We start from the raw sequence: 27,929 nt of genomic DNA, 5'->3' as shown, positions 1-27,929 counted from the left end.
GAGGATTTTTTTATTATCAACTTTTTGAGAAAAATGCATTTTTCGTTTTTGCTTGTTCTAAAATGGTTAATCCCGTTTATGCTTATCGAAATTTCAATACCGTTTTAGAGAAAAGTAAAAAAATGTGAAAATATACACTTACCGGCACGAAAAACGGGCACCTTAAAATTTTCATATATTTGAGTTTAATATATTTTGTTCTAGTGGACCGATTTTGATGATTTTTTAAGCAAATTGTAACTAAATTATTTGGATTTTTAGTATCTCTTTCTAAATTAAAAAAGAAAGTTTTCATCTATCAATTGAGTCGCTTAGAATAAAAGGGATACAAGTGACTTTTCTAAATGCAGATTTAGATACTTTAGGTACCAATTTATTTGGTATAAAATGGAATTAAGTAAATTCTACAGTGGCACTAAGTAGAGTAGAGTGTAGAGTTTATTTAATTTCCTTTTATACTAAATAAATTGGTATCTAAAGTGTGTAAATCTGTACTTAAGTCCATTTGGAATAAAAAGTCACCTGTACCCTTTATTCTTAAGCCCTCAATTATACGAGAGAAAACAAAATGTTATATTTAGGTGAAAGTTTCAAAATTCCCTGAAGTTTGTTTTTTGATTCATCTCAAGAGCTTTATTTTTGTTGGAGATATTCGCTTTTGAATAGGACAGTAGTGATTTACAGCAATTTTAAAATTGATTTTGGGACCTCATCAACACACTTATAAAATGGTGTTTATTGTTTTTGTAATGTCACTGTCATTGAAAAGTCATATTATTATTGTTTATTAACGTTTGCTCTAGTAGGCTTGGTTTTAAGTTCTGAAGTATTGGCTTTTGCTGCTTTAATTAATCATAGTAGAGATCAACTTTTGGACTTAAAATCATAATATCTGCTAGAGTAACTGCCCAACAGACAATAATAATATGACTTCAAAGACAGTGACATTACATAAATCATAAACATTATTTATAGGTCTATTGACTAGGACCAAAAGCAAAGTTATGGTTTTAATGTAAAAAATATGAAAAAATGTTTGTGTTTGTGTCTTCTTAAAAAACGAATGTCTCCAAAGAAATAAAGCTATTGAGAAGAATCATAAAACATATTATAGAGAAAAAATAGACCTAGATGATAAAATTATTTTTAAATTTCTTGCTTTGTTAACGTACTCCACAGGCTGTTTCAAACTTTCACCAAAATATCAGTATTTTGTTTTCTCTCGTATAATTGACAGATGGCAACTTTCATTTTTAATTTAGAAAGAGATACTAAAAAGTCAAATAATTCAGCTACAAATTGCTTAAAAATCATCAAAATAGGTCCAGTAAAACACAATATATAAAATTTAAAATAAACGAAAATTTTAAGGTGTCCTTTTTTCGTGCCGATGGGAGTTGTTGAAGTCCCAAAAACCGAAACGTGTTTCTATGGAAATATGGGATCTTATAATTCATTTTTATTAACTTCATGTTTCTTGCTATTTTAAAATGTTAAAAAATACAAAATTTATAATGACCTTTTCCGCCAGCATTGAACTAAATAAATGTTCTTCTTTGACATATTAAAACAGCAAAAAACATGACGTTAATCATAGATTTAGTAAGAACAGATATCACATTAGACATTTTAACCCGATCAAACAATCGGAGGTTAACTACGTACTGTAAAAACCAACTGAGATAGAGAAGGCGACATTGCCACATCCCAAATTTGCGCCTATCTACTCAGTTTGATTTGCAGAAAAGGTGACTTTAAAACCTTTACCGGATATCAATAAATCTCAATTTCTTAATTAAATTAATAGTTTATTTTTAAAGAAGCATGCGTAATAATATGTTATTAACCAGAGGATATATGCGTTACTATTAAAGGACATGTTTACTGTTTAATGTGCTGAAACGTCTAGAACTATTGGCAACGTCGCTGCTAGTCTTCCAGAATGAAATGAGGCGTCCGTCCCACCACCCCTCGCGAAGGCCATTGGTCCGTTATAGCGTACTACGTTTAGCTTGCGGTGTGTTTGAAGTCGGAATCAAGACGAAAGTGAACTTTCAGTGTTTTTCGGCGGTTTTTGTTTTTGTTTAACGTACTTTTGAATCTGCGAATTCAGTATGGTACGACAGTGTCAAGTATGTAGAAAAATAAGCTCAAATTACCCGAATTTGTCTTTTCACAGGTGGGTATTGTTTTCGTCATTGTACATAGGCGTCCCACAAGGGAGCCTCTCACAATCAAAATAATTTCTAATTATATTTGTAATTAATCTATTAAAACAAGAACGTATTAGCCAGTAATTGAATTATAATTCGTCTCAATGACTACCTAACTGTTGTAGATCATAACAAATTTGAATATAAACTATATATTACTACTAGCTGCTCTCGCCATCTACCACTCGCCATAGTAGTACGTTTTGTACTCAAATGCTATTTTCTGCTTTTATGCTTTTCGTTTGTCGGATTGAGGATTACAGCAAAGTCGGCCTGACGATGGAGATAAATCTCCAAAACCGGTCGTCGAATGGCTGTTCCCTTCAGTCTGATGAACTTAATGCAGAGAATAAGCATATATGTAGGGGTTAGGCCTTAATAATTTTTTGCTTTTTGTATTTTTTTTATTTATACAAACCCTACCAAGCCTTGAGCTCCATCTACGGTAACGTAGATGAAGCAAACGTAATTCATTATTATGCGACAGAAATCCCATACTGTAGAACACAGGTTTGATACTTTTAATGAATCAATTTTCAATTTTCTTATTAAATATTGATTTTAGGTATAGGAAGTTATTAATAATACAAGATTAAACAACTATTACACAGTACTTCACAGGAAGCTATTGATTGCGAACTAACTAAATCGATACTAATTACTAATTTTGAAGTTCTTTTTAAGATCAAAAATGGCAAAACTAAAACCTAAACTATCATTTCAGATTAAACAGGAAGTTCTAAATAATGTTGCCTATTCTTAACAAGAAAAATTTATTTATAAGTTTTATAACATCTCTAATTAAATTTGGACGAAAAGAATATTTCTGTTTGCTGTAGGTAATTTTCTCAGGGAAAATACGAAAATAAAATGACTTTTAAGTCGAAAAAATCAAAAGGACAAGTTATTCCAAAAAGGACTGTCCTTTTCAAAAAGGACAGGTGGCAACCCTAGGTATTTCTGGAATGGAAATTTAATGGCAAATCTACAACTTTAGTTTGAAAATATGTTCCGGCCACCTATGTTTACAAAAATGTCTAAAATGTGCTTTACCATTGCCTCCATATTCTGAAAAAAAATTGAAAGAAAAGTCACCAACCACAAACCTAATATAGAACTGTTTCGGAAGCCTGAGTCACCCTGTGAATATTCAAAAGTAACTGAAAGTTTATATAGAAGTAACTGAAAGTTTAAATTGAAAATCGACGTTGGAGCGATTTTCGAAAACCACCTACTAACGTTTCAACATAGGTATATGTGGAATATTAATTATATTATTATATTAGACCTTATAACAAAACTCATCTGACGAAAAAGTGTTAATGTAGTATATTAATATGGAGTATAAATTTTACTAATTTATTTACTTTTACTTTACTAATTAAATGCTTTCCAAAAAACGATACGCCACTGGCCATTAGAACAATCGAAATGCGCCTAGTTGCCGGGGTCGGAAATTTTAGACTTCTCTGTCTCTTCTGTCCTTGTTTGACACATTGGAATGTTTGATACACTACCAACGAGTATTTATGAATGAGATGTTCGGTCTATCTTTATAATGTCTTTGACGTTAATCAAAATGATAATCATCTAATAAAGAATGAAAACGAAATGATACTGCCATAGAGACATATATTTTCATATTTATTTTTTCTCTAAATTGCTTTGGCAATTTGGAATAGTATAAACGGGATTAACTATTTTATAACAAGGTAGAATTTTTATAAAAATTCATTTTTCTCAAAATGTTAGTAATAAAAAAAAATATTTTCCTCCTGTAAAGACGATCCGGGGACATTCTGTATAATTTTTTTTTCTGCAAACACATCCATTAGGTATTTTAGTGTTTTTATATAAAAAGAGCATTTCTAAAACCGTACTTAGTAATAATGTAAAATTATTAATATAAATGTTTCAACATTAAACATGTAAACTATAAAAACTAAAACTTCTCGCAATAGCATTTCATCTATTCTATCCACTAACGATTAGTAAGCAGTTAAACCAAAATCAAATATATTTAAAGCATTCAAAGTTTCTCCACAGATATGACCTTGTATCAAGAAGGTCGTTCATAAAAGTATAAATAATTAACTAAAATGTAACGATAAATTTTGGAACTGGCAACAATGTTTTATACATAAGGACTCTCAAAAAATGGTGTTTTGTAAAATGTATATCGGACGCCGAATGTGATACTTATGGAAAGACGCAGGATGTCGGTGCAGTATAAAACTGGCTAGATATTAATGAAAAAAGATGTATAAAAAAAATCTCGTGTATTTTTAAGATAATACTAGGTGGTGCTGCAAAATTCTTATAAAATATTCATATATACTCTAGGGGACGCAAAAAGTAAGAATTACGAAAAGACGCAGAAAACATAGATGGATATATATATATATATATATATATATATATATATATATATATATATATATATATATATATATATATATATATATATATATATATATATATATATATATATATATATATATATATATATATATATATATATATATATATATATATATATATATATATATATATATATATATAGTTAAATAACAACCCATCACTATAAACTTGTTAGATAAATCATTATTTTAGGATTAACTCGATAATTAATTTCAAATATAATGATTTAGATATGCCGATATACAAAACGAACCTTCGGAAAATCGCACCTCTGTATGCGCGTACTGAACGATGCTTCCAACGATTGAAGCTCCTTTGACGCGATAAAATTTACCGCTAAGAGGCCGAACGTGGTATGTGTCCAACGTTGGACATATGGATGTCATCTCTGCACTGAATCTCTCTAAATTAGTGTTTTATTTTGCAAATAGACAGATGTTTTTGTGATGAAAAATATATGCATGAAAAATCACAGTATAACGTTAACCTTATGACTTTAAACTTTTAGTTACATAATCGAGGGCGCGATCTTTAAATTCATTGTTGCCAACATTGGAATTACATATTCGGCGCCGTGCTGACTAACTGGAATTTAAATTTCGCGCTGGGGATTCAGGTGGTAGAGATGAGCAAAACTATTATTCTCCAATCGCAATTGAAACTGCGAATGCGATTTTTAAATCGCAGCGACTGTAACCTGTGATTGCGATTTTAGTATTTACCAAACCAAATTCGTAAAAAATGCTTTTTCTAAATATGCTAATGAGATACCCTCGTTCCATTTGAAAAAATTGAGATATGATTAAATTACGATTTGGGCATCTTTTAACTAGCGATGGGAACTATCGAATGAATTAGACTATCAGAATGGTTACTGAATGAATGATTCCAACTATCGAATGGTTTTATTCGAATAAAATCATTCATTCATTTGTATACTAAAGCATATGTGACAACCTCGCCGTGCGACTAAATGGTTATCGTTGAGCCACGACTATCGAATGCTTTTGATAAATGAAATTTAGTATTCGTTTGATTTTTGTGTGCGTCAGTGCATTATTAGTTATTGCAAATTTTTATAACTTCGCCTTGTAACTGCATGCTTAGAAAATTAATAAATGTTTATATTTCAAGATTTTAAAATTTGCTGTTAATATAACAAATTAGTTCTGTAATTATTATTATTTAATAAACCAACGTTGCCAAAAATTTTAGACTATATTATTTTTAAATAGGATCTAATATAAATAATTTTGACTTCTAATTTGTTGTTTATATTTTGCTACTACTTAAAAAAAATGTTTATATTAAATGATTTTCCTACATCCAAAATAAAAAAGTATTATTGCAGTGTCACAACAGAATATTAATAAAAAAAATGCAAAATATATAGACATACTATCCCTAACTAACCAATATCAAAGAATAATATTCTTTGCTAATACCAACTAATACCAACATATGACAATAGCGCCCTTCATAATGTATTTTCTGTGTAAATACTAGCATCTCAATAAAAAATAATGTGTCCTTATCTATCTTTATCTGACTCCGCAAAAAATCAAAGATGCCGGCTTCTTTCATACCATTGTCATCGACCGCTGTCAGGTTTCTAGGAAAGAAACCTACGTCGCGCGTCGCCGGGCGACAACCAAAATCCAGGTTATATTTTATTATAATCGATCCTGACGAATAAATGAATTTTATAAATGAATGGTTTTTGCTGCCAAATTACTAAATTACAATTTTTCAAGGCAGATGACGCGTCTATTCGATAATTTTTATTTGAATAGTTTTCGACGAATAATGTTTTCTTACTAGCTATCGAATTATTCGAATGAATTGCAACTATCGAATGTTTCGACAGTATTCATTCAATAGTTTCCACTACTACTTTTAACTGGCCGGGACAGAATAACTGACAGAATAATAGACAATCAAATCTATTTTCCAAGGCATCTTGATTAAAATTAGTGTTTTTAACACAGCCATGACATTCTAGATTGAAATTTAAAATACGATGTTTTTAAGCGAAAATGTCTAAAGTTGCCATATGTAATGCCATTCTATTCAGAGTGTCATTTAAAAATCATAAATTGTAGTCATTTCCGGTGAAACAGGTAGTGACTGAAAACAATTAAATATGTCAATCAATCCTAATTTATGTCATATACTAACATGCCAAATTTCGTTTTTTTATAAGAAAACATAAAAAAGTTATAGAGGTGAACTACTCTTGAGAAGCGCCTGGTATATTATAATCGTGGCCCGGAAAAAATAATACCTTCTCTATAAGTAAATAATATCAGAGAGAATATTCAATCGCGATTTATTATAAAATGCTTCAATAGACCACAAAATTACGTTCGCATCAATATCGCAAATCGCAACTGCCAAAAATTCAAACTCGCAGATAGAAATCACGGCCCCAGTTTACAAAATCACAATCGCAGCAAAATCGGAAATCGCAACAAAGTCGCAAATCGCAGATATAGTAATACTGATTGCCTAAATTGAAACTAGCAAATAGGAGAAATCGCAATCGCAGTGTCCTATGAGAGCCAATCGCAAGTTGCGATTGCGATTTCAAAATCGCATATCGCAACAAAGTCGCAAATCGCAGCTATAGTAATACTGATTGCCTAAATTAAAACTAGCAAATAGGAGAAATCGCAATCGCAGTGTCCTATGAGAACCAATCGCAAGTTGCGATTGCGATTTCAAAATCGCATATCGCAACAAAGTCGCAAATCGCAGATATAGTAATACTGATTGCCTAAATTGAAAATAGCAAATAGGAGAAATCGCAATCGCAGTGTCCTATGAGAGCCAATCGCAAGTTGCGATTGCGATTTGAAAATTGCTGCGATTGAATCGCAGTTTGCGATCTCTATCAGATGGTAGCTCTGCTGTAAAAAATGTCAAGTTGCCGCATTTATTTATTTATTTCCTAACATTGTCATTCGTTTTGACACTTTAGTTTTATATTAAGAGTTTGTGGTTTAAATAAATAGTGTTGTGATAATTTAAGCTTGAAAATGTTTACTAACACACCTTGCAGTCGAACATTGTTTTTTTAGAAACTCTTTTAGTGCGAAGTGTACAGGTACAGATAGCTTAATAGCCGTAAAAAACTCATTGCAACTTTATTTTGAAATATTTTGATCAGGAAAGCGGTAGTAATGACCATTTATATTTTTGTAAGTGCTGTTAAGAAGGTGAGTTTTGTTGATGTAAATAATAACTGTTTATATATTTATAATTAATTTTTGTTTCCTAAAATATTCTGATTAAAGAAAAATATATAAAAGTGAGCAACACTGTGTCAGTCAAGCTTAATCACATGACTAAAAGTTTATTTCATATGAACTGTATTTGTTTAATTAAGATAAAAAAATAAATATAAAAACAAAACAGCTTACTTTTCATTACTAAAACCTCATGCTTATCTTACCTGGATGTTCTAAGGTCAATTTTTTCTTCCATTCGTTTGTAAAAATCATAAATGGTGGTAGTGGTTCTGAATGTGAACTGTTAGTTTCAATTTTATTAGCAGATTCTGAATCACTCCCTGATTTATTTGACAGTGGTGGACCCTTTAAAATGCAAACAGAAATTATAAAAATTAAAATTTCTTATAATATGAAGATTTACATTTTACCTCAGATGCTACTTCACTTTTATTATCAGATTTAGATATATAATCCCCATTAGGCATTATATTTCGTTTGGATTGGCCATTTGATAAACAGGATTTTTTCCTTTTTATTTTAGTATAATTATTGTCTGTTGATTCACCTGGATTATTAATATAAATGGATTTCTTACTAAAATTTGGGATTTGATAAGGAACTTCATTAGGTTGCAGTAGTAAAAAATGGGAGTTAGATGCGTTATTGCTTTTTGTATGTCTTGGAATTTTCTTTGGTAGCTTCTGTTGCATGAGCGGAACAGGTTGAACATTATCTGGTGGTACATCTCTTAATTTTACTGACGAAAGTCCTATTAAATATAAACAAATATTTAAATATGAAAATATTGTGAGCGTTCAGGATACACAGCAGCTGACTGACCAGTGAGCATTTTCCTTAGCAGGTGGTCGTTGTATTTAAAAATAGACCGTTCAGGGAAATCTACATAGCCACTCGGCCGCTGACCGTCCCTGGACGCCCTCATTTATATGCAAGTTCTTAAATAAAATAAAAACTTATATAATCAATTAGTCATATATTCATGGGTATAGACAGACGTTTATGGAAAACCAATAATAGAAACTAGAGCAAACGAGAGCTAAAATGTGGCATATAAAATGATCGCTTTTCTTTAATATACCTACCTTTAATTTGAAGTGTTTCCCCTAAAGCCAAGACAGTTGGTAAATCTTTATCAATGACTTTAACTTCTCCATGATACATAAAATGTAAAATACATTTAAGGTCCACAAATCGTACACCATTTAAAAATATAAAAGGATGTGGGACATTATGAATCTAAAATAAATAAAAAAATGGTTAAGTAGCTATTTTCAGATTACTTACAATTATTATAAAGCAGGAAGAATACAAATTCCCGCAAAAGATTATTTTTATTACTTGATTATAATAATATACTTAACATACAACAGTATGACTATTATTGATACTGCTAATCTAATAATATATTACCTAAAGCCAACCTAAATTATTTGATGCAAATTGAATATTTCTAAAAATCTAAGTACATGTAAGTTACATGCATTATACCGTTACTTTACTTACCTTAAAAATACTATGAAAATAGTCACTACACGCAGATAAAATCAATTTATGTGCTTTAATGTACTGTCCTTCACAAGATAAGGTAACATCAACAAGGGATTCTCCATTCTGATGTTCTATAAAAGTTTGAATAAAATTGGCCAAATGATTATTCCATTTCAGATTATACTGTTCACCTGAATTAGGAATTTCCATATTTTAATATATTGTCCAGGTTATCCTAAAAAGTTATGATTAGTATCAATTTTAATTGAATAAAGCAAACTATACTGGACCAAAAATATGTTATCTGCACATGATAACAGACTGTTCAAAGATAAAGATAATACCTACAAAATTATAACACTTTGATAATTTTTAATTATAGGTATTTTAATTGAAAATCTCCAGCGCAAACCCAGTGCTTCACAGATCTTTTCTAAATAATGTAAATAAAAAAAAGCAATGTTGCCTACTTGCCACTTGCCATTTTTATTTCAGGGTTTGTTCATTTACAAGAAAAATGTACTACTGGTTTCAACTGGTACTAATCAGGGTTGTTAAGTAGTTTATGAAGCAAAAAACTACGCCAAAAACTACGCGTAGTTTTTTGTATTAACTACGTTTTAAAATTTTAAAAACTACCTTCAAAAACTACCTACAAAAATATAGTAAAACATAAACAATTCAGAGTTTAAACAAAAATCAAGCCAAATTCTTATCATGGAAGTATGAAGTTATATTATATTTGTATAAGTTAAACAACATCAGAAAAAAAGACAATTTTTTTTCAACAAAAGTGTATTTTCTATGAAATAAAAAGTAACATTGAACACAAAATAAACTATAAATTCTTATGGAGAAATTCTCCATAGACATTCTCCAGAAGAATTTTTACATCTAAAGGCACAACTGCATAATTCCTTTCTTCCCAGAAGATATGGAGTAAGGTATGGAGACATCAACGTCTTCCAACCATTTTTAACTAAGTATCAAAAATATCACATAATAAGGAACAAATTCACAAAATATAGATTTTTTATTTCTTTAAATTGATCAACAAACAAAGTTTTTAGGTTACGTTTTCACTGTTATTTAAAAAAACTACATTAGTTACATAAACTACACATTTACTACTCGACATTTAAAAAAATACTTGTGACATGTAGTAAATGTAGTTTATTAATTACTACGTGTACTTTAACAACTCTGGTACTAATTAAAATCGACTAAAACTGGCAACATTCTATTTGTTTTTTGTTCTGTGGTCTTACAGTAGTGATGTATATGGAGGGCTTAAAAAAGGAGATTTATCGGCAATGGGCAAATTTGAAATTTCTGTCCCCACTTTTAAGCAGCTTCCTCGGTTTGACAGCAGAGGCACTGCGATCGACTGGGATACTACATTTTCATTGTTAGTATACGATTTAATTGTGTTTTTAATAAAATTTATAGTTAATTTACTAGTATCCCAATCATCACAAGCGCCCCTAACGGCGATTTTCGAACTTCATTTAGATCTCAAAAACTGGGCCCATAATTTTTGCGTTCGATTCGCCTCCTCCTTTTAGACTCCATAGTGGTAACAGGTGGATGACACTTCTTATGGGAGAACTGGAAATGGTTGAAAACTTGACTACAAGCGATTTTCTAGGAATCTTCCTTACCGATAAATTATTGACAAGAGTGACAGATAAAACCTTGACATTCTTTCAGTATAACTGTTCAACTCTTTTTCTTTCTAAAGTGTGCGTTGAAAGGAGACAAAAACAATTTTTTGTAACCCATAATGTGTTATTCGAACACCACTTTTCTCCTTGTCGGGTCGTTGACGTTGACTTGTCGCCATTTTATTTCTTTTGTTTACACGCTGCAGTTTGCTTTGTAAATTGAATACATAAATTATTTAGGCAAATATAGGTTTTTGATAAAACTCCTTGGACTAACGTGTAGGTAAGTGTTGATAAATAAGTTTTTTCATCTTAACATGCTCATTGTCATTCTCCTGATTTAGGTGACAGAAAAGGATCATCAAATCAAATTGAATTTTATATTTTTTCATCCCAGGACCGATAATAAAATATATATTTTATGGATACTTTCCTAAATATCAACGAGATGAGCCATCGGAAGAAAGGGACCATAGTACAAAACAGAAGGGTGATCTTTTTTCTTTCCACTTAGGATATTGAAATTATTATATACTGTAGTCGTAGTCGTGTTCGGCATTATGCTCTGAGAAATATAGATAAACAAAGAACAACAGATATAAAGCATCCCAGAGGAAAAGAGAGGCAATACCTGTACTCTCTTTATCTGATATTTGTGAAAGTTACGGCAAAGTATTGTTGTAAATGTCATCTTTTTAATCGACCTGAAAACTTCGAGCAAAAAGATGACACTTTTGACAATACCCTGACAGATATCAGAGACGATACAGGTTCTTCCTCTCTTTTCCCCTGGAATACTTTTAATTTATTATTCTTTGTTTATCTAGATTTCTAAGAGCACTATGAACGAACTCAGCTTGTATGTTTGAAATAATCGTCCAGCTGGCTTAAAAATGATGATCGATGACATTTCCTATATAATTCATAGATGGCTTCATTTCTAAGCCATCTATGACGCCATTTTTTTCAGTTTTGTTATAATTAATTTTGTCTCTTGATCTACTTGTAACATTATTCTTTTAATTTTATTAATTTATTTTGTTGAAATTAATTTCTGTTGTATATTTGATAATGATATTAAACATATTTTTAAAAAATGGTGTATTTTTTGTGTTTTTATGTATGTCATAATTAAAAATAAATGAATTAAAATTTTTTATTTTTTTAAACTTCCCGCCATGCGTTACAATCTAGTCCGCAGTTCCTACAAGCGATATTGGGGGCGCTAGTAGCAGTAGACTTGTCAACAGTGTCAAATTTAAACGTCAATTTCACTTTCCAATATTTAGCAAGGTGCTCGCACTTCTCCTTGTGTATGTGTTTTGTGCTAATAGGATTGCTCATCCTCATAAGACGTACGTTCGCCTCTTCCCGCGCTTCAGCTGACAGTTGTGACGTCATTGTAGCCCTTGTCCCTTGTCAAAGCCTTCGTGGCCTCATGATAGTGTGTATTATTAGTTGCCTATGGTAAACTTATAAAAATAACAGCTGAGAAATTTTGAGTTAATTATTTTGTCAATTTTAAATGTGCAAAAAGGTGTCTTTAAAGTTTTTAGAGCTACAGAGTGTATAAATACGTTCATTTTGTGTTGTGGATTGTGACAAAGTGCATACTAAGTGCCCACGATTTTGTTTATTAATTATTTTAAAGCAAAATATGGAAGTACTCTAAAAAGAATGCTTGCAAAAGGTGATGCTGGGAACTGCTGTTCTTAAAAATGCATTATTCGAGTATTTAATACGATTTGTGCAGTTAATTTTCTATACTGCATACATATAAGGTGTTTAAATAAATAAACTAAATAATGAACGTTTTATATTCGGCAACTAATAATGCACGTGTGTGTATTATTGGTTGCTGGATAAGGACTAATAACCATGACAAGGGCTACAATGACGTCATAAAGCGAGTAGTTTTCGCATGCACCTGGCAGACACTTTTGGCTGAATGAGCAGTCCTATTTAGGTTAACTGTTCTTGGGTCGAAATAAACTATATTTAAAACTTAAACGCCATCATATACGTATTATAGGAATATTTTATAATACGTCTATGAATATGTGCCTTAATAACTTCATAATCATCACTTTATCTTTAATTTAATAAAAACGTAAATGTATAACAATTTTATCTCGCATTAAAAATAATAATAGGATATTAAAAAAAGAAATGAAAATGATGTTTACATTGATATATAGATATTTATTATATATGATGAAATCTCATGTAGAGGCAAAGGTAGGGGTCTCGCAGAGATCTAGCTGAGGACCACAAAACACATACACAAGACTGAGGACCTTCTTATGGAGGGTAGAGGCTTGGGGTAAAGGCACAAATAGGGGTTAGAAGAAACATCTCGGTAATTATGGGACTTTATTTGAAAAAGTGGTCACCACAATGCCGAAGCCAAAATATTTAGAAAAAAATAATTTTTTAAGTTAGTCCCTATATCTCTGGTTAGTCCTGACAACTGTGGTCAATAAATTGGAAAAGAAGATTTTTTAGGCTAAGGTGCTTCCAACCTAGACGTCAAGCTGCTTTCAAAAAAGTTTATTTTTAATTTATAAGATGTTTAAAAAGTACTTTATTATATTTATGTGTGTGTAACTCAATTAACAATGTATTTTTAAGATTTGATGAAAAAGAAAGTATCTCAGGAATTTTACAGCTAAAATCATCTGTACAGAAATCAATCCGTTCCAAAATATTGGAGTCTTACCCTCATTTAGAGAACTATCTAGATACTATTTTACCAAAAAAGGACGCTTTTAAGATTGTTAAATGGTACGCTTTCATATTATAATTATTTATTAAACAATATCTTAGTTATTTTAACAATGAATTGAAATATAGGTATTCTTATTTTTTGTTCTATTTATCCCTTGATAAATTACCCCTCGTAAATTGTCTTGAGTTTAATAGGTCAGTTAATTTCTTATGCGTTTTAGTCATGACCATATAGAAGTTTTGATAAATTCTTCAGGAGAGCAGCAATTTTTTAGACATAGGGAGGGTCAATGGATGCCAACATTAAGACTTCTTCATAAATGTAAGTCTTACACCATAGTTTTACAATAAATTAATTTTGTTGAATAATGTAATAATTCGAATCCAGAGTAGTTTAATTAATTAAAATAATTGTTTTTTTATTTTAGATCCTTTTTTCTTGCCAATGCAGCAAGTAGATAAAGGTGCTATAAGGTTTGTTCTAAGTGGAGCTAATATTATGTGTCCAGGTTTAACTTCACCAGGTGCACAAATGACTGAAGTTGAAAAAGATACTGTAGTAGTAAGTATATTAAATATAATATTTATTTTTGAACTAAAATAAATACCGTAAAACTACTTGGACAGTTTTTGAGGTTTTTTGTAAGTTTCTTGACCTAAGTGTGTTCAAATTCAACCAATATTTTTTGTGTAGGTTACTACGTCCTTCCCCTATGTCTAACTAAAAAAAATGTTAAACTTTCTTTTTCTAACGTATATATTGTTTTGTTTGAAAAGTGTCAGATGTTATCTCCATAGGTGGGGTAACTTCAGACATGCCTTTAAAAATGTGTAAATTTGATGTTATACCAGTTAAGAGGAAACTTCGGACAAAAATATAAGTTTTAAAAAAAAATCAAGTTCATTTTTTAATAAAAACTCAAAAAATTAATAACTTCAAACATTATTTAAGACATTTTTATTAAAAAAGATTGATTATTTCTAAAAATATCAGTCAAAAACTTTGCCTCTTCCTCGATACTCAGCACTGGTTGCCGTCCTAGATTCTTATCATGAATTCCCTTAACTTTATCCCCAATTGTGGATTTGGAAATCCTATAATACTCAGCCGCCACTCTTAAGGTTTTTCGCTTGGCTCTGATATCTGCTACTGCTTGCTGTAACCTCTCTGGTGAATAATTTTGGTAGGGCGACTCCCCAGTTGCTTTTTGTAACTTCAAACCATGTCCGAAGTTAGCCTTCAAAATATGATTTTTTTGCTTACGACCATCGATTAAAAATCTTCAAATTACATAAAACATTTTCAGATAATATACCTACTGAATACTGGAAAAAGTACGACTTTATGAATAATATGGTTTAGTTGTACGCTAGTTACTTTTTCCACTTTAAAAAAACAACAAAAATTGCATACTTACAAAAATTGACGTAAAAAAAAACTCCGGGCCCAAAAAACACTCGGTACTTAAGAAACGTCTGAGAGCAACTGTTTTAAACACGTTCCAGTCCACACACGGCCGCTTTGATGATTTCGCTACCCCCCTCAATTTTTTTTCTCTTTCAAGGACCCGTTGTCCGAATTTACCCGTGCTGTCCGAAGTAAGGTTTACGGTATTTGATGTTTTTATCATTTTGGATATGGGCCTTTATTATAGAAAGTTATGATTTCATTGTGTTAAAAATATTTATTTCAGAATAATTGTCTATATACTTATGTACCTAATCTAAATTTTAGGCTATAATGGCAGAAGGTAAAGAACATGCATTAGCTATTGGAAAAACGACTTTATCAACAGCAGATATGTAAGATTTTTATTGGCTATACATATTAATATTATTAATTTAGATTTTTAAGTTAAGGGACTACAATTTAAGGTACATTATTGTGGCTATGGAATTTCACAGTATGATCGACATCCTAGAGATTTCAAATAATACAAAATAAAATTAAAATATACCTACATTGGTTGTTTTTACAATAATATGTAATTATGATATTAAATGTGACACAAGGCGTTCTTATCACTGTTTAGAAATTCAGTGAGGAAATAAAACAGCTCCTTACATAAAAAGATCTTTAAACATTTTTTAACTTTGTTCTTAGGCATAGCCAAGGTAATATTTTCTGAAAGCGAATTGAATAGTTTTATTAGAGAAAAATCTATATTTTTTTGAAGATAGTTAAAATTATATATATTTATCGGAAACAAGTTGCAATCTATGTCTAGTATCATATTCATGTTCGAGTCTGCGGTATCCAAATAAATTCCAGTTTTCCAGGACAAACACCACAGCGTCCAAAATGTACATTGAAACAACTGTAAGCGAGCTATACTCAACAAAAATCTCCTTACAACTTTCCTATTGACTCAATCCAAAGATACTACGTAAACATTTTTTTTGTACTCGAAATATCCTTTCCACCCCCGTGGAGTTAAGCTCGATTTTCATGCATCCGTTTTCCGACGATACGATGATACGATATTAATTTTATTGGTTGAATTTAAAAACCGTTTCTAACCAATCGAAGTCTTTAAATTCAACCAATAAAATTAATATCGTATCATCGTATCGTTGGATAACGACTGCATGAAAATCAAGCTTAACCCGTAAAAATAATACCATTCTTAAATCTGGAATACACAGAAGCATAGGAAGCTGACATAGCAGCATCGATCTTATCGGACCCCGACATTACTCTCAGTGCATAGCAGAACTACGGAGTTTTAAATGCCAGTACTTCAATATGGTGAAGCCAATCTAAACGTCTATCGATCGTTAAACCAAAAAATTGAAGAGAATGTACAAATGTAATTCCCAACGTGCAAGATTGCATATCGTCTGTGAAATGTGATAAGCTGCTAACTCCATTATTCGTAATTTTACAGGAGAGCAAAAAAACGGTACAAAAAAATATGTACACATGTAGGAAGTATACAGGTTGTTAACTCGACAGTTACTTATAGGAGAACAGAATGGCAACACTGCCTATTGAGAACGCATGCATTATTGATTTTTCTGCCAACTCGTCCCGTCGGGCCGAGGTTGCCATATTTCAACCATAAAGCTTCTGCCGCGAGTAATGAACAAATTAACAACCTGTATCATGCGTTAAATTTAAATATCAAAAGTTGTAGTCATTTCCGGTGAAACAGAAAGTGACCGAAAACAATTGAATGCGTCAATCAATCCTAATTTATGTCATACTAACATACCAAATCCCGTTTTTTAACTGAAAAAATAAAAATGTTATAGGGGTGAGCCACTTTTGGGACGCACCCGGTATATTTAACTTCTTACAGAAATTTCACACTGTAACGCAGCTTAAGCATCGAAATTGTCACTATCGTAATTCCAGTAAACCAGGGAATATTTCGACAAACGACATCCATATTACAGAAAAAATAATTTGCGTATGAATTAAAATGACACAAGAGTCACTCTCATTAATCTAGTTGGACAGACTGTACCTGGTATATAAAAATTATTATTAATTAAGATTATCTCGAAAGAACCGGCGAATGAACGAAAAAAAAGGAAAGGTACGGCGCGGCGTCCCGATGGCAATTTCACGGAGACCGGAAAATACGATGATACGATATTAATTATTCATTATTTATCATTAGAAATTTTGGCCCCTCAAAACACTTCCCAGGCTGCCTGATACTAGGTGATGCAGATCTACCTTCGCAAAAAAGAAAATTGGGAGATTGCAAAAAATATAAACTGTATATTTGGAGAAAGATCCTAATGATTAATCCTCTGTATATCCAACAATAGGCTTATCAACGGGGAAAATCAACAGTTTTAGCCCTCAACATTTTGGTAAATTAATTGGGAATTAGAAGTACCCTTGTTCGCAAAGAAATTACGGTAAGGATGTTCTTAAGCGGCCCTTACACGATCAATATTATTGTCAATATTTTTGATTATTGATATTGTTACGTTTTTCGTCGGTTCCGTGTGGATAGAAAGTCACAATTTATTTAAACACTATTTATTTAACACTAATTAACAAAAACAATAACGATAAAAGACTTATAGAACTATTTACAAACGATTTATAACTAAGAATTTATTTTGAATTTTAGCGCGTCAACTGCACTGGTCATCTGAGGGCGGGACATATAGTTAGGTTAGGTCGAGTCCACACGGGTCCGCAACACTGCCCCCTTCTTAGGTACATGCTCGTCCCGAGATGTACACGGTGAATGAAGGTATTTGCAAAGCTGGCCCCTGGTACATTGCGAAGTCTGGTAGAAATAGCAGTCTACAGTTTTCTCTCCCGATCTCGGCTTTGGGTTGTAGCACAAACGAGGATCTCGATTCCCGTAAATCTGAACAAGACTTCAATCATGTTCCGGATTGTACGCCAACTCAAACCATCGAGTCCACACGCCAGCTTCGGAATGGCTAATCGTGCAATGTTGTTGTTTAGCAGGGCTTCTCTCAGTTCAATCAGGGTCTTCCATAGATTGAGATAAGTCGGCTTACTCGGGGACCATTCCTTGGTGACCAGGTAGAAGATGTGCCTTGCTTGACCATGTGCATTGTCGGTTAGCCTCAAGACGCTTCCAACCTCTGGATCCTGTCGGCGTAGTTCTCCGACACGCCCAAACTTCTCATTGAACGTCGCAGCGATTCCTCTGGACATCCGCAAATCTCGAGCCACACAATGAGCGAGCGAATAATCAGGAGGCACGGAAAAGAGGTCTCGTTGATCTTCTTTGGTTACACCATAGCGAGCCTTCTCACTGCTGTTGTATCGGGCCATGAAATCGTCAAAGGACATCTCCGAATCAGGGGGATCAAAGCTGCAGGTTCTCACGGTCCCAGCACGATCTTCTATTTCGCCTTGGTAGGGGCTCAAACGGTTGAAATGGACTACCCTCGGTTTTCCTTTTGGCAATTTTCTGATACGGTATACGACGTCATTAATTCTATCCATGACTTCGTATGGCCCTTCCCACGAGGATTGTAGCTTCGGAGATAACCCACGACGTCTCTGCGGGTTATATAGCCACACCAACTTCCCTGGTTGGTATCCTCCATGCTCAGCTTGAATGTCGTAGTGTTCCTTCATTCGGTCACTAGCACTTTGAATATTTAGGCGGACTCGCTGATGGATGTCGTCCATTCTTTGACGTAGTGTGTGGACATAATCTTCTTCCGCGACTTCTTCTCCCGGTCGGCAACCAAATTTCAGATCACAAGGTAGGCGCACTTCCAGTCCCATAACGATGCTGGCTGGAGTTTGCCCCGTAGATTCTTGGATGGATGAATGGTAGGCCAACAGGAACAGGTGAAGAAATTTATCCCAGTCTCTTTGGTGGTCAGAGACTACTTTTGGCCAGATAACGGTTGATAGTTCTGTTCATGCGTTCAACCATCCCATCGGATTGTGGGTGTAGAGCAGTCGTCCTGGTCTTGCGGATGTTCAGGACTTTACAGACGCCTTGGAACAGATTGGACTCAAAGTTCTTCCCTGATCTGAATGAAGCTCCATGGGAACACCAAATCTGCAGATCCATTCTTTAACAAGGGAATCAGCAACGGTGGACGCTTCTTGATTTGGCAACGCGTAGGCCTCGACTCATTTGCTGAAGTAATCCATTAGTAGTTATTAGTCCATTATTAGTACCACAATGTATTTGTTGCCATCGTTCGTCTCCGGAAAAGGACAAGCCACGTCGATCGGTATTCGTTCGAAGGGACTGCCAACATTGTACTGGCGCATAGGGGCTTTACCACGCTTTTATGGCCCATTGAGGGCTGCGCAAGTGTCACATTTCTTATACCAGGCCCTCACATCTTCTTTGCAGTTCACCCAGTAGAACCGTTCACGCAGCTTGCCAAGTGTCTTGGTAACACCAAGATGTCCACCGCTGGTTCCATTGTGAACTTCCTCCAAGACTTCTGGGACCCTCTTCTTTGGAATGACGATTTGCCTTCTCTCTTCTTGTCCCTCCGGTCGCTCGATCACACGGCGAAGTAGTCCGTTATCTATTACCAAGGAATTCCACTGGGCCCAGTACGACTTTACGTTCGGCGAATATCTGCAAACTTCTTCCCACGTTGGTCTTTGGCCTGTGTTTTTCCAGTTAATTACTAAACCTAATTCTGGGTCACTGGTTTGGTCATTTGCAAGATCTTCGGGTTGCCAACTATCATTAAGGAGTTGTTCTTCCAACTATCATTAAGGAGTTGTTCTTAGGAGTTTCACTTCTTTCTCATCTGCTCGGGAACAATGCTTACAGTCCTTAGCGCAAGGTCTTCTGGAAAGTGCGTCGGCATTCCGATGGATTGCCCCAGCTCGATGTTCTGTGTCGAAGTCAAATTCTTGTAATCGTTCAATCCATCTAGCTACCTGCCTTTCAGGATTCCTAAACTGCAACAGCCATTTCAAACCAGCATGGTCTGTTCTTAACAAGAACTTTCTTCCATATAGATACTTGTAGAAGTGTTCCACTGCTTTAACTACTGCTAGTAATTCTCGTCTGGTTACACAGTAGTTCCTTTCCGGTTTTGACAAGGTCTTACTAAAATAACCAATGACTTTTTCTTGACCATCCTGGATCTGAGACAGAACAGCGCCTAACCCAACATTGCTAGCGTCGGTATCCAATATAAAGTTTCCGTTGCCAAGAGGATAGCTAAGTATGGGCGCACTAGTCAGGGCCTTCAATCTTCGGAATGCCTCGTCAGAATCTGAGTCCCAAGAGAAACGCCTTTCGTCTTCGGTAAGTCTGGTCAATGGTTTTGCGATGGTGGCGTAACCTTGTACATAGCGGCGATAGTATGTGCATAGTCCCAAAAAGCTTCGTAGTTCATGTTTGTCTTTGGGTATCGGCCACTCTTCCACTGTCTTGGTCTTCTGTGGATCTACCGCAACTCCCTGGGAGGAGACTACATGGCCCAAGTAGTGTGTACCTTTTCTTGACACAGATGACATTTCTTGGGGCTAAGTTTCAAACCAGAGCTCCCTAGTCGCTTGAAAACTTCTTCCAAATTCTTCAGATGATCGTCAAAGGATTTCCCAACCACTATGATGTCATCCAGGTACACGAAACAGGTAGTCCAGGATAGTCCCTTTAACACAGACTCCATTAGTCTCTTAAAGGTAGCTGGCGCGTTGCACAATCCAAAAGGCATGACAGTAAATTGCCACAGTCCGGAGCCCACCGAGAACGCTGTTTCCTCTCTGTCTTGGCGCCATGTCGACTTGCCAATATCTTCAGATCCAAAGTAGAGAATATCGTCGATCCCGCCAGCGTATCTAGAGTATCGTCTATCCTCGGCAGGGGATAACTATCCTTCTTGGTAACATTATTGAGCTGCCGACAATCAACACAGAACCTGGTGGTACCGTCTTTCTTCTTTACTAGTACTACCGGCGATATCCACGGGCTGTTAGATGGTTCGATGACACCCTCTTCTTTTATTTCTCGAAGGATTTTATCAGCTTCTTTACGTTTGGCGAGCGGAAGTCTTCTCGGATTTTGTTTGATTGGTCGCGCATCTCCTGTATCAATTTTATGTTGTACTAAATTGGTACGACCTCTCTGTCCTGCTTCTCCTTTATCAAACACATCTTGATACTTGATTATCAGGTTTCTCAATTTTCTACTATTTTCGGGAGATAATCCCTTAACGTTTACTAACTCCTTCACCATTTTGTCCGGAATTTTTGAAGTCGAAACTTTGGAGGCTTCCACGCTTCGAACGACTGAGGAGACCGAACAACAGTACTCTAAGAGGGTTCCCTTCTTCAAGGATACAGAATAATATTTCGTGTTCATTACTCTCACCGGTACAGTTTTCTTCGCTCGTAGCAGGGCTTTTCTAACAGCGATCCCTCGTCCTATTTCGCTGTCATGGTTCCTTGGCTCCAACAGAATAATACTCCCATTATTTTACCTTCTAGACAACCATCCAAAAATATCTCACAGCGCTCAGGGATCGAAACATCTTCTGCTACCACCACGCGAAGTGTCTCCTCACATTTTCGATGCAGAACCACTTCTTCTTCATTTATTTTCAAAATTCATTGTTTGAGGTTTAGCTCAAAACCTCTAGTGGTCATGATGTCCATTCCGAGAATAAATTCATCTTCGATGTCTGCTACTAACACTCGATGATTAAAACAGGTGCTTCCGATAACAAAATTAAGATCTACCTCTCCATGGATGAGAGCGGAGCTTCCTGTAGCTGTACGTAGTCGCCATTGTGTTGTTTTAATCCTTTTTGATGTTTTAAGGATATCCGGCCTGATGATCGTTTTGGTCGCACCCGTATCCAAAAGCATGGTCCGTAACTCTCCATCCACGAAACCATCCACAAAAATGCTGTTGAACTTGTGTTGTAGCGATGCGACTTGAGCAGTTTTCGTTGGAACCTGTTGGGTACTGCTCGATATGTGTCCCTTTGATTCGACACTTGGCGAAACCGGGTCCACGTCCTTTTCTTTGCAGTGACTTCTTACGTGTCCTGCCTGGCCGCAATTCCAGCAACAAGTCGGTCCTTTCTTGCCCATGTACTCCTCCATGACTTTCCGTACAATGCTTTCCACGGATTCGTCGGAACATTGGTTGACCGCCCGTACTCTCACTAGAGACCGAGAACTTTGTTTCGCGGCCTCAAATTCTAGGGCACGTGCTAAAGCATCCACCAAGTGCGTTGGGTGGGCTAGGAGAAGTGCTTGTCTTGTCTCGTTGTCACGTAAGCCGTCGGAGAATGCATGTACTGCCAACCGCTCCATAACATTCTCGGGCGTAGCAGGGTACGCAAGGCGAACGAGGCGGGCTACGTCGGCTTCAAACTCCTGCAGAGACTCATTTGCCTTTTGAATGCGATTTTTTAGCTGGGAATGATAGACATGTTCCAAATGAGTTTGGCCGTACCTCATTTCTAAATGTCGTACCAATTGCTGATAATCTCCCTGTTCCGATGGTGACAATGTCTGCAGGATATCAGTCGCATCTCCTCGCAGTGCAACAGTCAAAGCGGTAGCCTTTTCAGCGATTGTCCATCCGTTCGCTCTCGCAGCGGCCTCAAACTGGCAAAAATAATTGGCCCAAGCGGTTTTTCCGTCAAACTGTGGAGGCTTAATAACTGACTTTGAGATATACTTATTTTCGACTAGTTTCCGTGTCTCCGATGTTTCTTGACATTTTGGTGAATTTGACTTCGCTATTTCTTCTTTTAAAATTTCGATTTTTCTGTTAACATCGTCCTCAATCTGTGCTATTTTGTCTTGTGTATCTATTATTTTTTCTTCTAATTCCCTGGAGTTTTCTGTTATCTTGTTGTATAAACTTTGTTCTAAATTCAATATTTCATTATTGAAGCTGGCCTGTATGTGTTTAGAATTTTCTGCGATCTTATCTTCTAAAATATTCATTTTATCATTTAAAGTTTCTTGCAAATCCTGGGAATTTTCCATAATTTTATTATTCAAACTATTCAAATTGTCGTTTAAATTGTCTTGCAAATTTTTTAATGACGAGTCAAGGTCACCTTCAACTCAAAAGCAAAATGTGTCAGGATCCTCACCTTCCTCCACCAAAACGTCTCTCAGTCTAGCTTGCAAAATACTTTTCTTTCCATCTGTCTCGCACTCTCTCTTCCAGTATACATTTTAATTCCGACACTTTCAAGTCTTTCAACAATTTTTTCGGAGCCATGGTCTATCACACACGCCACACTTGACACCAATTGTTACGTTTTTCGTCGGTTCCGTGTGGATAGAAAGTCACAATTTATTTAAACACTATTTATTTAACACTAATTAACAAAAACAATAACGATAAAAGACTTATAGAACTATTTACAAACGATTTATAACTAAGAATTTATTTTGAATTTTAGCGCGTCCACTGCACTGGTATATTTATAACTGCCCCCTGTAGGCCACAGCCGCCGGCTTTTATGCCGACAGGTAAAGAACTCTAGAATAGTCCATAGATCGTTAGGTGCGTAGAGAAGGTTTTCGAATGTTCTCGTATGTACTAGTCCATTCCAGTGGGAGTCGATTCTTCTCGAACGAATGAATCATTACGGTGTCTATTCTTTAATGCGATGTTAAGGTCATCTGAGGGCGGGACATATAGTTAGGTTAGGTCGAGTCCACACGGATCCGCCACAATATTGATGTACTTTCAATATATTGATGGATTTTCGGGATCCTGAAAATACTCGACAATATTAAAGGCGGAGCTAGTCGTATTGACAATATATTGATCGTTAGGTCGCATGATTGACAAAATTTGACTAGTTTATTCGTAACCATGGCGGAAGACGGAACATCGCCGTCGTTGGTTTCACCAGTTTTAGATCGCAATCATCAGGTTCCCGTTTCTTAACGTACTCTAGAAGATTTAGTTGGCCGAACCTTTCTCTTTTTGGATATCCATTTTTTATATAACGTCTTTTCTTAATTTTTTTCCTCTATTTTTTCTCACTGACTGACACTCACTGTCAAAATGACACGCTTTTTTTATCTTTAATTTTTTGGCATAGGGTATAATCGAGGGTATAATTCACACTTAATATCTGCACAAAACTTAATATTGATATATGTATTGACCGTGTCAGGCCAACTTTCAAATATTGATAAAATATTGACAATAAAAAACATTGACAATATTATTGATCGTGTGAGGGCCGCTTTAGACATTGAGGAAGCTTTCAAGAATGTTTCCCCTCAATCATTCCTACTCGCTGTAAAAGCTAGACAAGTTAAAACAACCATAAATAGTTGGATTGAGCGTATGTAAATAAATGGAATAGTAACGATATCGCTTAACGATGAATCTGTTAGGTGTGTTCTGGGTAGGGGATGCCCGCAGCCGCTTGTTAGCGGATGACCTGATGGCAATCAACAACCAATATTTGATTCATCAATCGACATACAATAATTGATTCCTAATAACAATCTATTCAAAAAAATTTTGTATGAAAATTTTCAAACATTTTGTTAACTGCTAGGAGGAGTTTTTAGTTCGAGGTCTAGTATGATCGATTTCCTTGTGCTATAATCTATAAAATTGTCAAATGATATTGAGCATAATTCGTTTTGCACCAAAGCACAGTATGATCAAGTATGCCATTTATACATATATCTCATTTATTATATAAGAAATTACTTTAGATTTTTTAACTGCCTTAGTTAAAGCTTGCTAAATAAAACCGAGCGCCTATACAGGGTCCGGCATATAGTGCGTCGGGCATCTGTAGCTTCTAGAATAAAAAAATTGAAAATGTTGTTTAAGTGCAAACCTAAAGGATATACGAGGATGTATTTCAGAAAAATATTTTAACTTCTATAGGGTGGCTCAAAAAAGTGTGAGTGGATCGGGATATTTTTTTTAATGGAACACCCTGTATATTATTGCATTTTTGGCTTCTTTTCAGATCACAAATATTTTCCTAAAATACATCCTAGTACATACTTTAGGTTTGCGTTTATACAAAATTTCCAAGTTTTTTTATTCTAGGAGCTAAAGGTGCCCGACGCACTATTGCCGGGCCCGGGCAATATTGCCGGCCTATAAACGCTCAACTTCGTAGATATTAGTTTAGTTTTAATCGTCTGCTGATGATGCTACCATAGTTAGCGAAATACCCGTCCAGTGTTTAAAAGTAATGTATTTTGGTGTATTGCGGAGAATTAGTGTTTTATTTTACTACAATAATCTACTTATTTATAATAGTTTATCCGTAATCATCCGGTGATGGGAGGTTTAGATGAGCCAATGTATCACGACACCACTCCATACATTGATAATGGCATCGTCTTATAGCTGGTTTTAAGGTTCCTAAAGTAGGCGGTAAGGCACCAGAACTTTGTTTTTTTGAAAATGTCCACCACCCCATGTCGGACAGTGATTCTTGGTTTGGGTTATAGAGGGAACATATAAATTGTTCAATTTTAGAAAAAAACTGATTCTTCAATCTCTTCGGTTTCACCTAAGGATGCCAGAGTTTCCAGAGTATGTGTCGAAGCTACTAAGAATTTTTTCCAGAATGTAGTTTTTGATTTTCCTCTAAAAGAACCCGACATCTGCGCCAGACAATGCATGCAAACTGGAAAGCGCTGCAGTTTTTAGAGGACCTAGTTTATTGTAGATGGCCTGCAATGGAAACTGGCGGATTTTAGAAACTGTTTGTACAAAAGTTGAATCATTTGCTAAAAGAGGAAATTGCCTTATAGCTAATACCAGAGTAAATAAACCGCCGAGTAGCGACAGTCCCGTTTTCAATTTTCTTTGCGGCTGCGCGAAATAAGTAGGTTATCTGTCATATGAAGAAGCGAAGTTGCCACTGTTGCCATTTATCAAATATCTCTTTATACTTTATTTGAAGTATACCTCAGGCAACGAATGGTTTTTTAAATTATTTATTAGCTGTAAGATATTTTATACATTCAAATTTAGAAATAAGGATAGGTAATGGTGTGGATCCGGTGGCTGACCTTGAAACGAGTTTTTGCTGCATATAGTCACAGACACTACGCATGCGCACATCTTCGATGTTGCCAGATTGCAAGTTATTTTGGAATTATTTTTAGTAGAAAACAAATATGTGCTTTTCAGTGTTTTTTTGTCAATATATACAGTATGATCGAAAAAACGGCGTCAGTTGGCGGGAAATGACGATTGAGTACATTTCCCATATAAAATGACAACGATCTTCATTTCATAGTCATCCCTGACGCTATTTTTTCAATCATAGTATACGCGGTATATTATTTATATTATTATTTTAATATTTCGCACAACACGTGAAACGTGAACGCTTATTATGTATTTTCATAGTCAATAAAATTAAATAGAAATAAAACTCTAGATTCCTATAATTAATCTAATTGCTCTAGATTATTATGCTACGTTTCAAAAGTGCTTTATTAAAAATTCGGGAAATTAAAAGGGATGTGTCCAAGTTTTTTCTTTTTTTAAATTTTTAAATGCTGTAGCTCCATGTCATGTTCATAATAGGTTTTTTTAACATTCCATCAAAACTACGGAGGCCTTAAAAGGCCTTTTAGCCTCCGTAATTAAAATTGTAGAATCAGCTTCAGCAACATTTACAGTTACCTTGTTTAATTCTGCTTATACATATATTGCATTAATTTTTCTGCTACCTTAAGATTTCTCTATTCTTACACCTAATTTATGTGATTTTCTTAGCATAATATGATTTCTAAACCATATTTTTCCTAATGGAAGGATAGAATAGGATATGCAAAATTAAGATATATTTTCCAGACAAAGCATAATATTAGTATTAAAATTAAGACATAACAAATATTATAAGAAAGATCTTAATATAAATCACAAATTAATTACAAACTAATTTTAATTTGGTTTTGTATAAACACAGGTATAAAACTAATAAGATCAAAACTCAACCTTCACCATATTGTCAAGATTTGGCATTATAGGAACCAAGAAATTACAGTAAATTAAGAAAAAAATATCAAAGTACACGATATTAAATACTGTAATGTATTCTACGACACTCACCATCTCCCTTCTAAAGAGAAAAAGATAAAACATAAAGCTTATTTTAGTCTTATCAACACACTCTTCAATAAAATATATGTTTAAAATTGCTATTAATCCACTAAATTGATATTTTTAGGAAATTATAATACAAACATTATAATCAAAGTATATTGTATTAGTAACATTATAGGTAAGATGTTACCTCTATCTCCCATTGACGCGTATTGTTCTATAAGACTCGTCATGGTAGTATTTCAAAACATCAAAACATATAATCAAAACTATCGTTGCCTGTAAATAACTAGAAATTAAATAACTTGAAAGAAATAAAATAATTCTAATAAGTTTAAAACCATTAAGAAAAAATCCGTACATGATAATTTTTAATTCTAATGTAAATATATAAATAAATGTTATTATTATTACAATTTTATATATTCATAATACTTTCATTTACACAGTCTTCATTATCCTTCTTACCTTAATTTTGGATATCAAGATAAATGTGAAATTATAAAATTAATTATAGAATTTGTATTATTATTGATTAACACTCAAAAAAAATTTCAACTGCAAATAATTCGAAAATAAACTGCAATTTGGCAACATCGACGATGTGCGCTTGCGTCGTATCGATGATCAAATGCAGCAAATATA

At 34.2% G+C, this 27,929-nt stretch overlaps 2 protein-coding genes across 6 annotated transcripts in view; one reads left to right on the top strand and one right to left on the bottom strand.

Moving 5' to 3' along the window:
* The window catches only part of LOC115886964 (protein tramtrack, beta isoform-like), a 32,264-nt gene extending 22,393 nt beyond the window's left edge, over positions 1–9,871 (bottom strand). The window contains exons 1-5 of one of the 4 annotated variants that reach the window (XM_030906291.1): positions 9,725–9,871; positions 9,392–9,611; positions 8,971–9,124; positions 8,296–8,636; positions 8,089–8,230 (exon numbers count right to left, since the gene is read on the bottom strand). In XM_030906291.1, the coding sequence (XP_030762151.1) occupies positions 8,089–8,230; positions 8,296–8,636; positions 8,971–9,124; positions 9,392–9,586 (832 nt within the window). In that variant the 5' untranslated portion in view covers positions 9,587–9,611; positions 9,725–9,871. Of the gene's footprint in view, positions 1–8,088; positions 8,231–8,295; positions 8,637–8,970; positions 9,125–9,391 lie in introns of all 4 variants that reach the window. The other 3 variants (XM_030906288.1, XM_030906290.1, XM_030906289.1) reach the window with 3 other exon arrangements.
* A 3,637-nt stretch (positions 9,872–13,508) lies between these two features.
* LOC115886965 (malignant T-cell-amplified sequence 1 homolog) overlaps positions 13,509–27,929 on the top strand; it is a 16,840-nt gene continuing 2,419 nt past the window's right edge. Inside the window, exons 1-6 of one of the 2 annotated variants that reach the window (XM_030906294.1) lie at positions 13,509–13,619; positions 13,672–13,824; positions 13,989–14,089; positions 14,196–14,329; positions 15,503–15,570; positions 15,623–15,696. In XM_030906294.1, coding sequence (XP_030762154.1) covers positions 13,609–13,619; positions 13,672–13,824; positions 13,989–14,089; positions 14,196–14,329; positions 15,503–15,570; positions 15,623–15,626 — 471 coding nt within the window. In that variant the 5' untranslated portion in view covers positions 13,509–13,608 and the 3' untranslated portion in view covers positions 15,627–15,696. Of the gene's footprint in view, positions 13,620–13,671; positions 13,825–13,988; positions 14,090–14,195; positions 14,330–15,502; positions 15,571–15,622; positions 15,697–27,929 lie in introns of those variants that run through there. The other variant, XM_030906293.1, reaches the window with a different exon arrangement.

Source organism: Sitophilus oryzae, unplaced genomic scaffold (genome assembly GCF_002938485.1).
Source record: "Sitophilus oryzae breed Bouriz unplaced genomic scaffold, Soryzae_2.0 scaffold_54_pilon_pilon, whole genome shotgun sequence".
NCBI lineage: Eukaryota > Metazoa > Arthropoda > Insecta > Coleoptera > Curculionidae > Sitophilus > Sitophilus oryzae.
The sequence above is the reverse complement of the archived record's forward strand: the minus strand, read 5'-3'. Positions and strand labels throughout refer to the sequence as shown.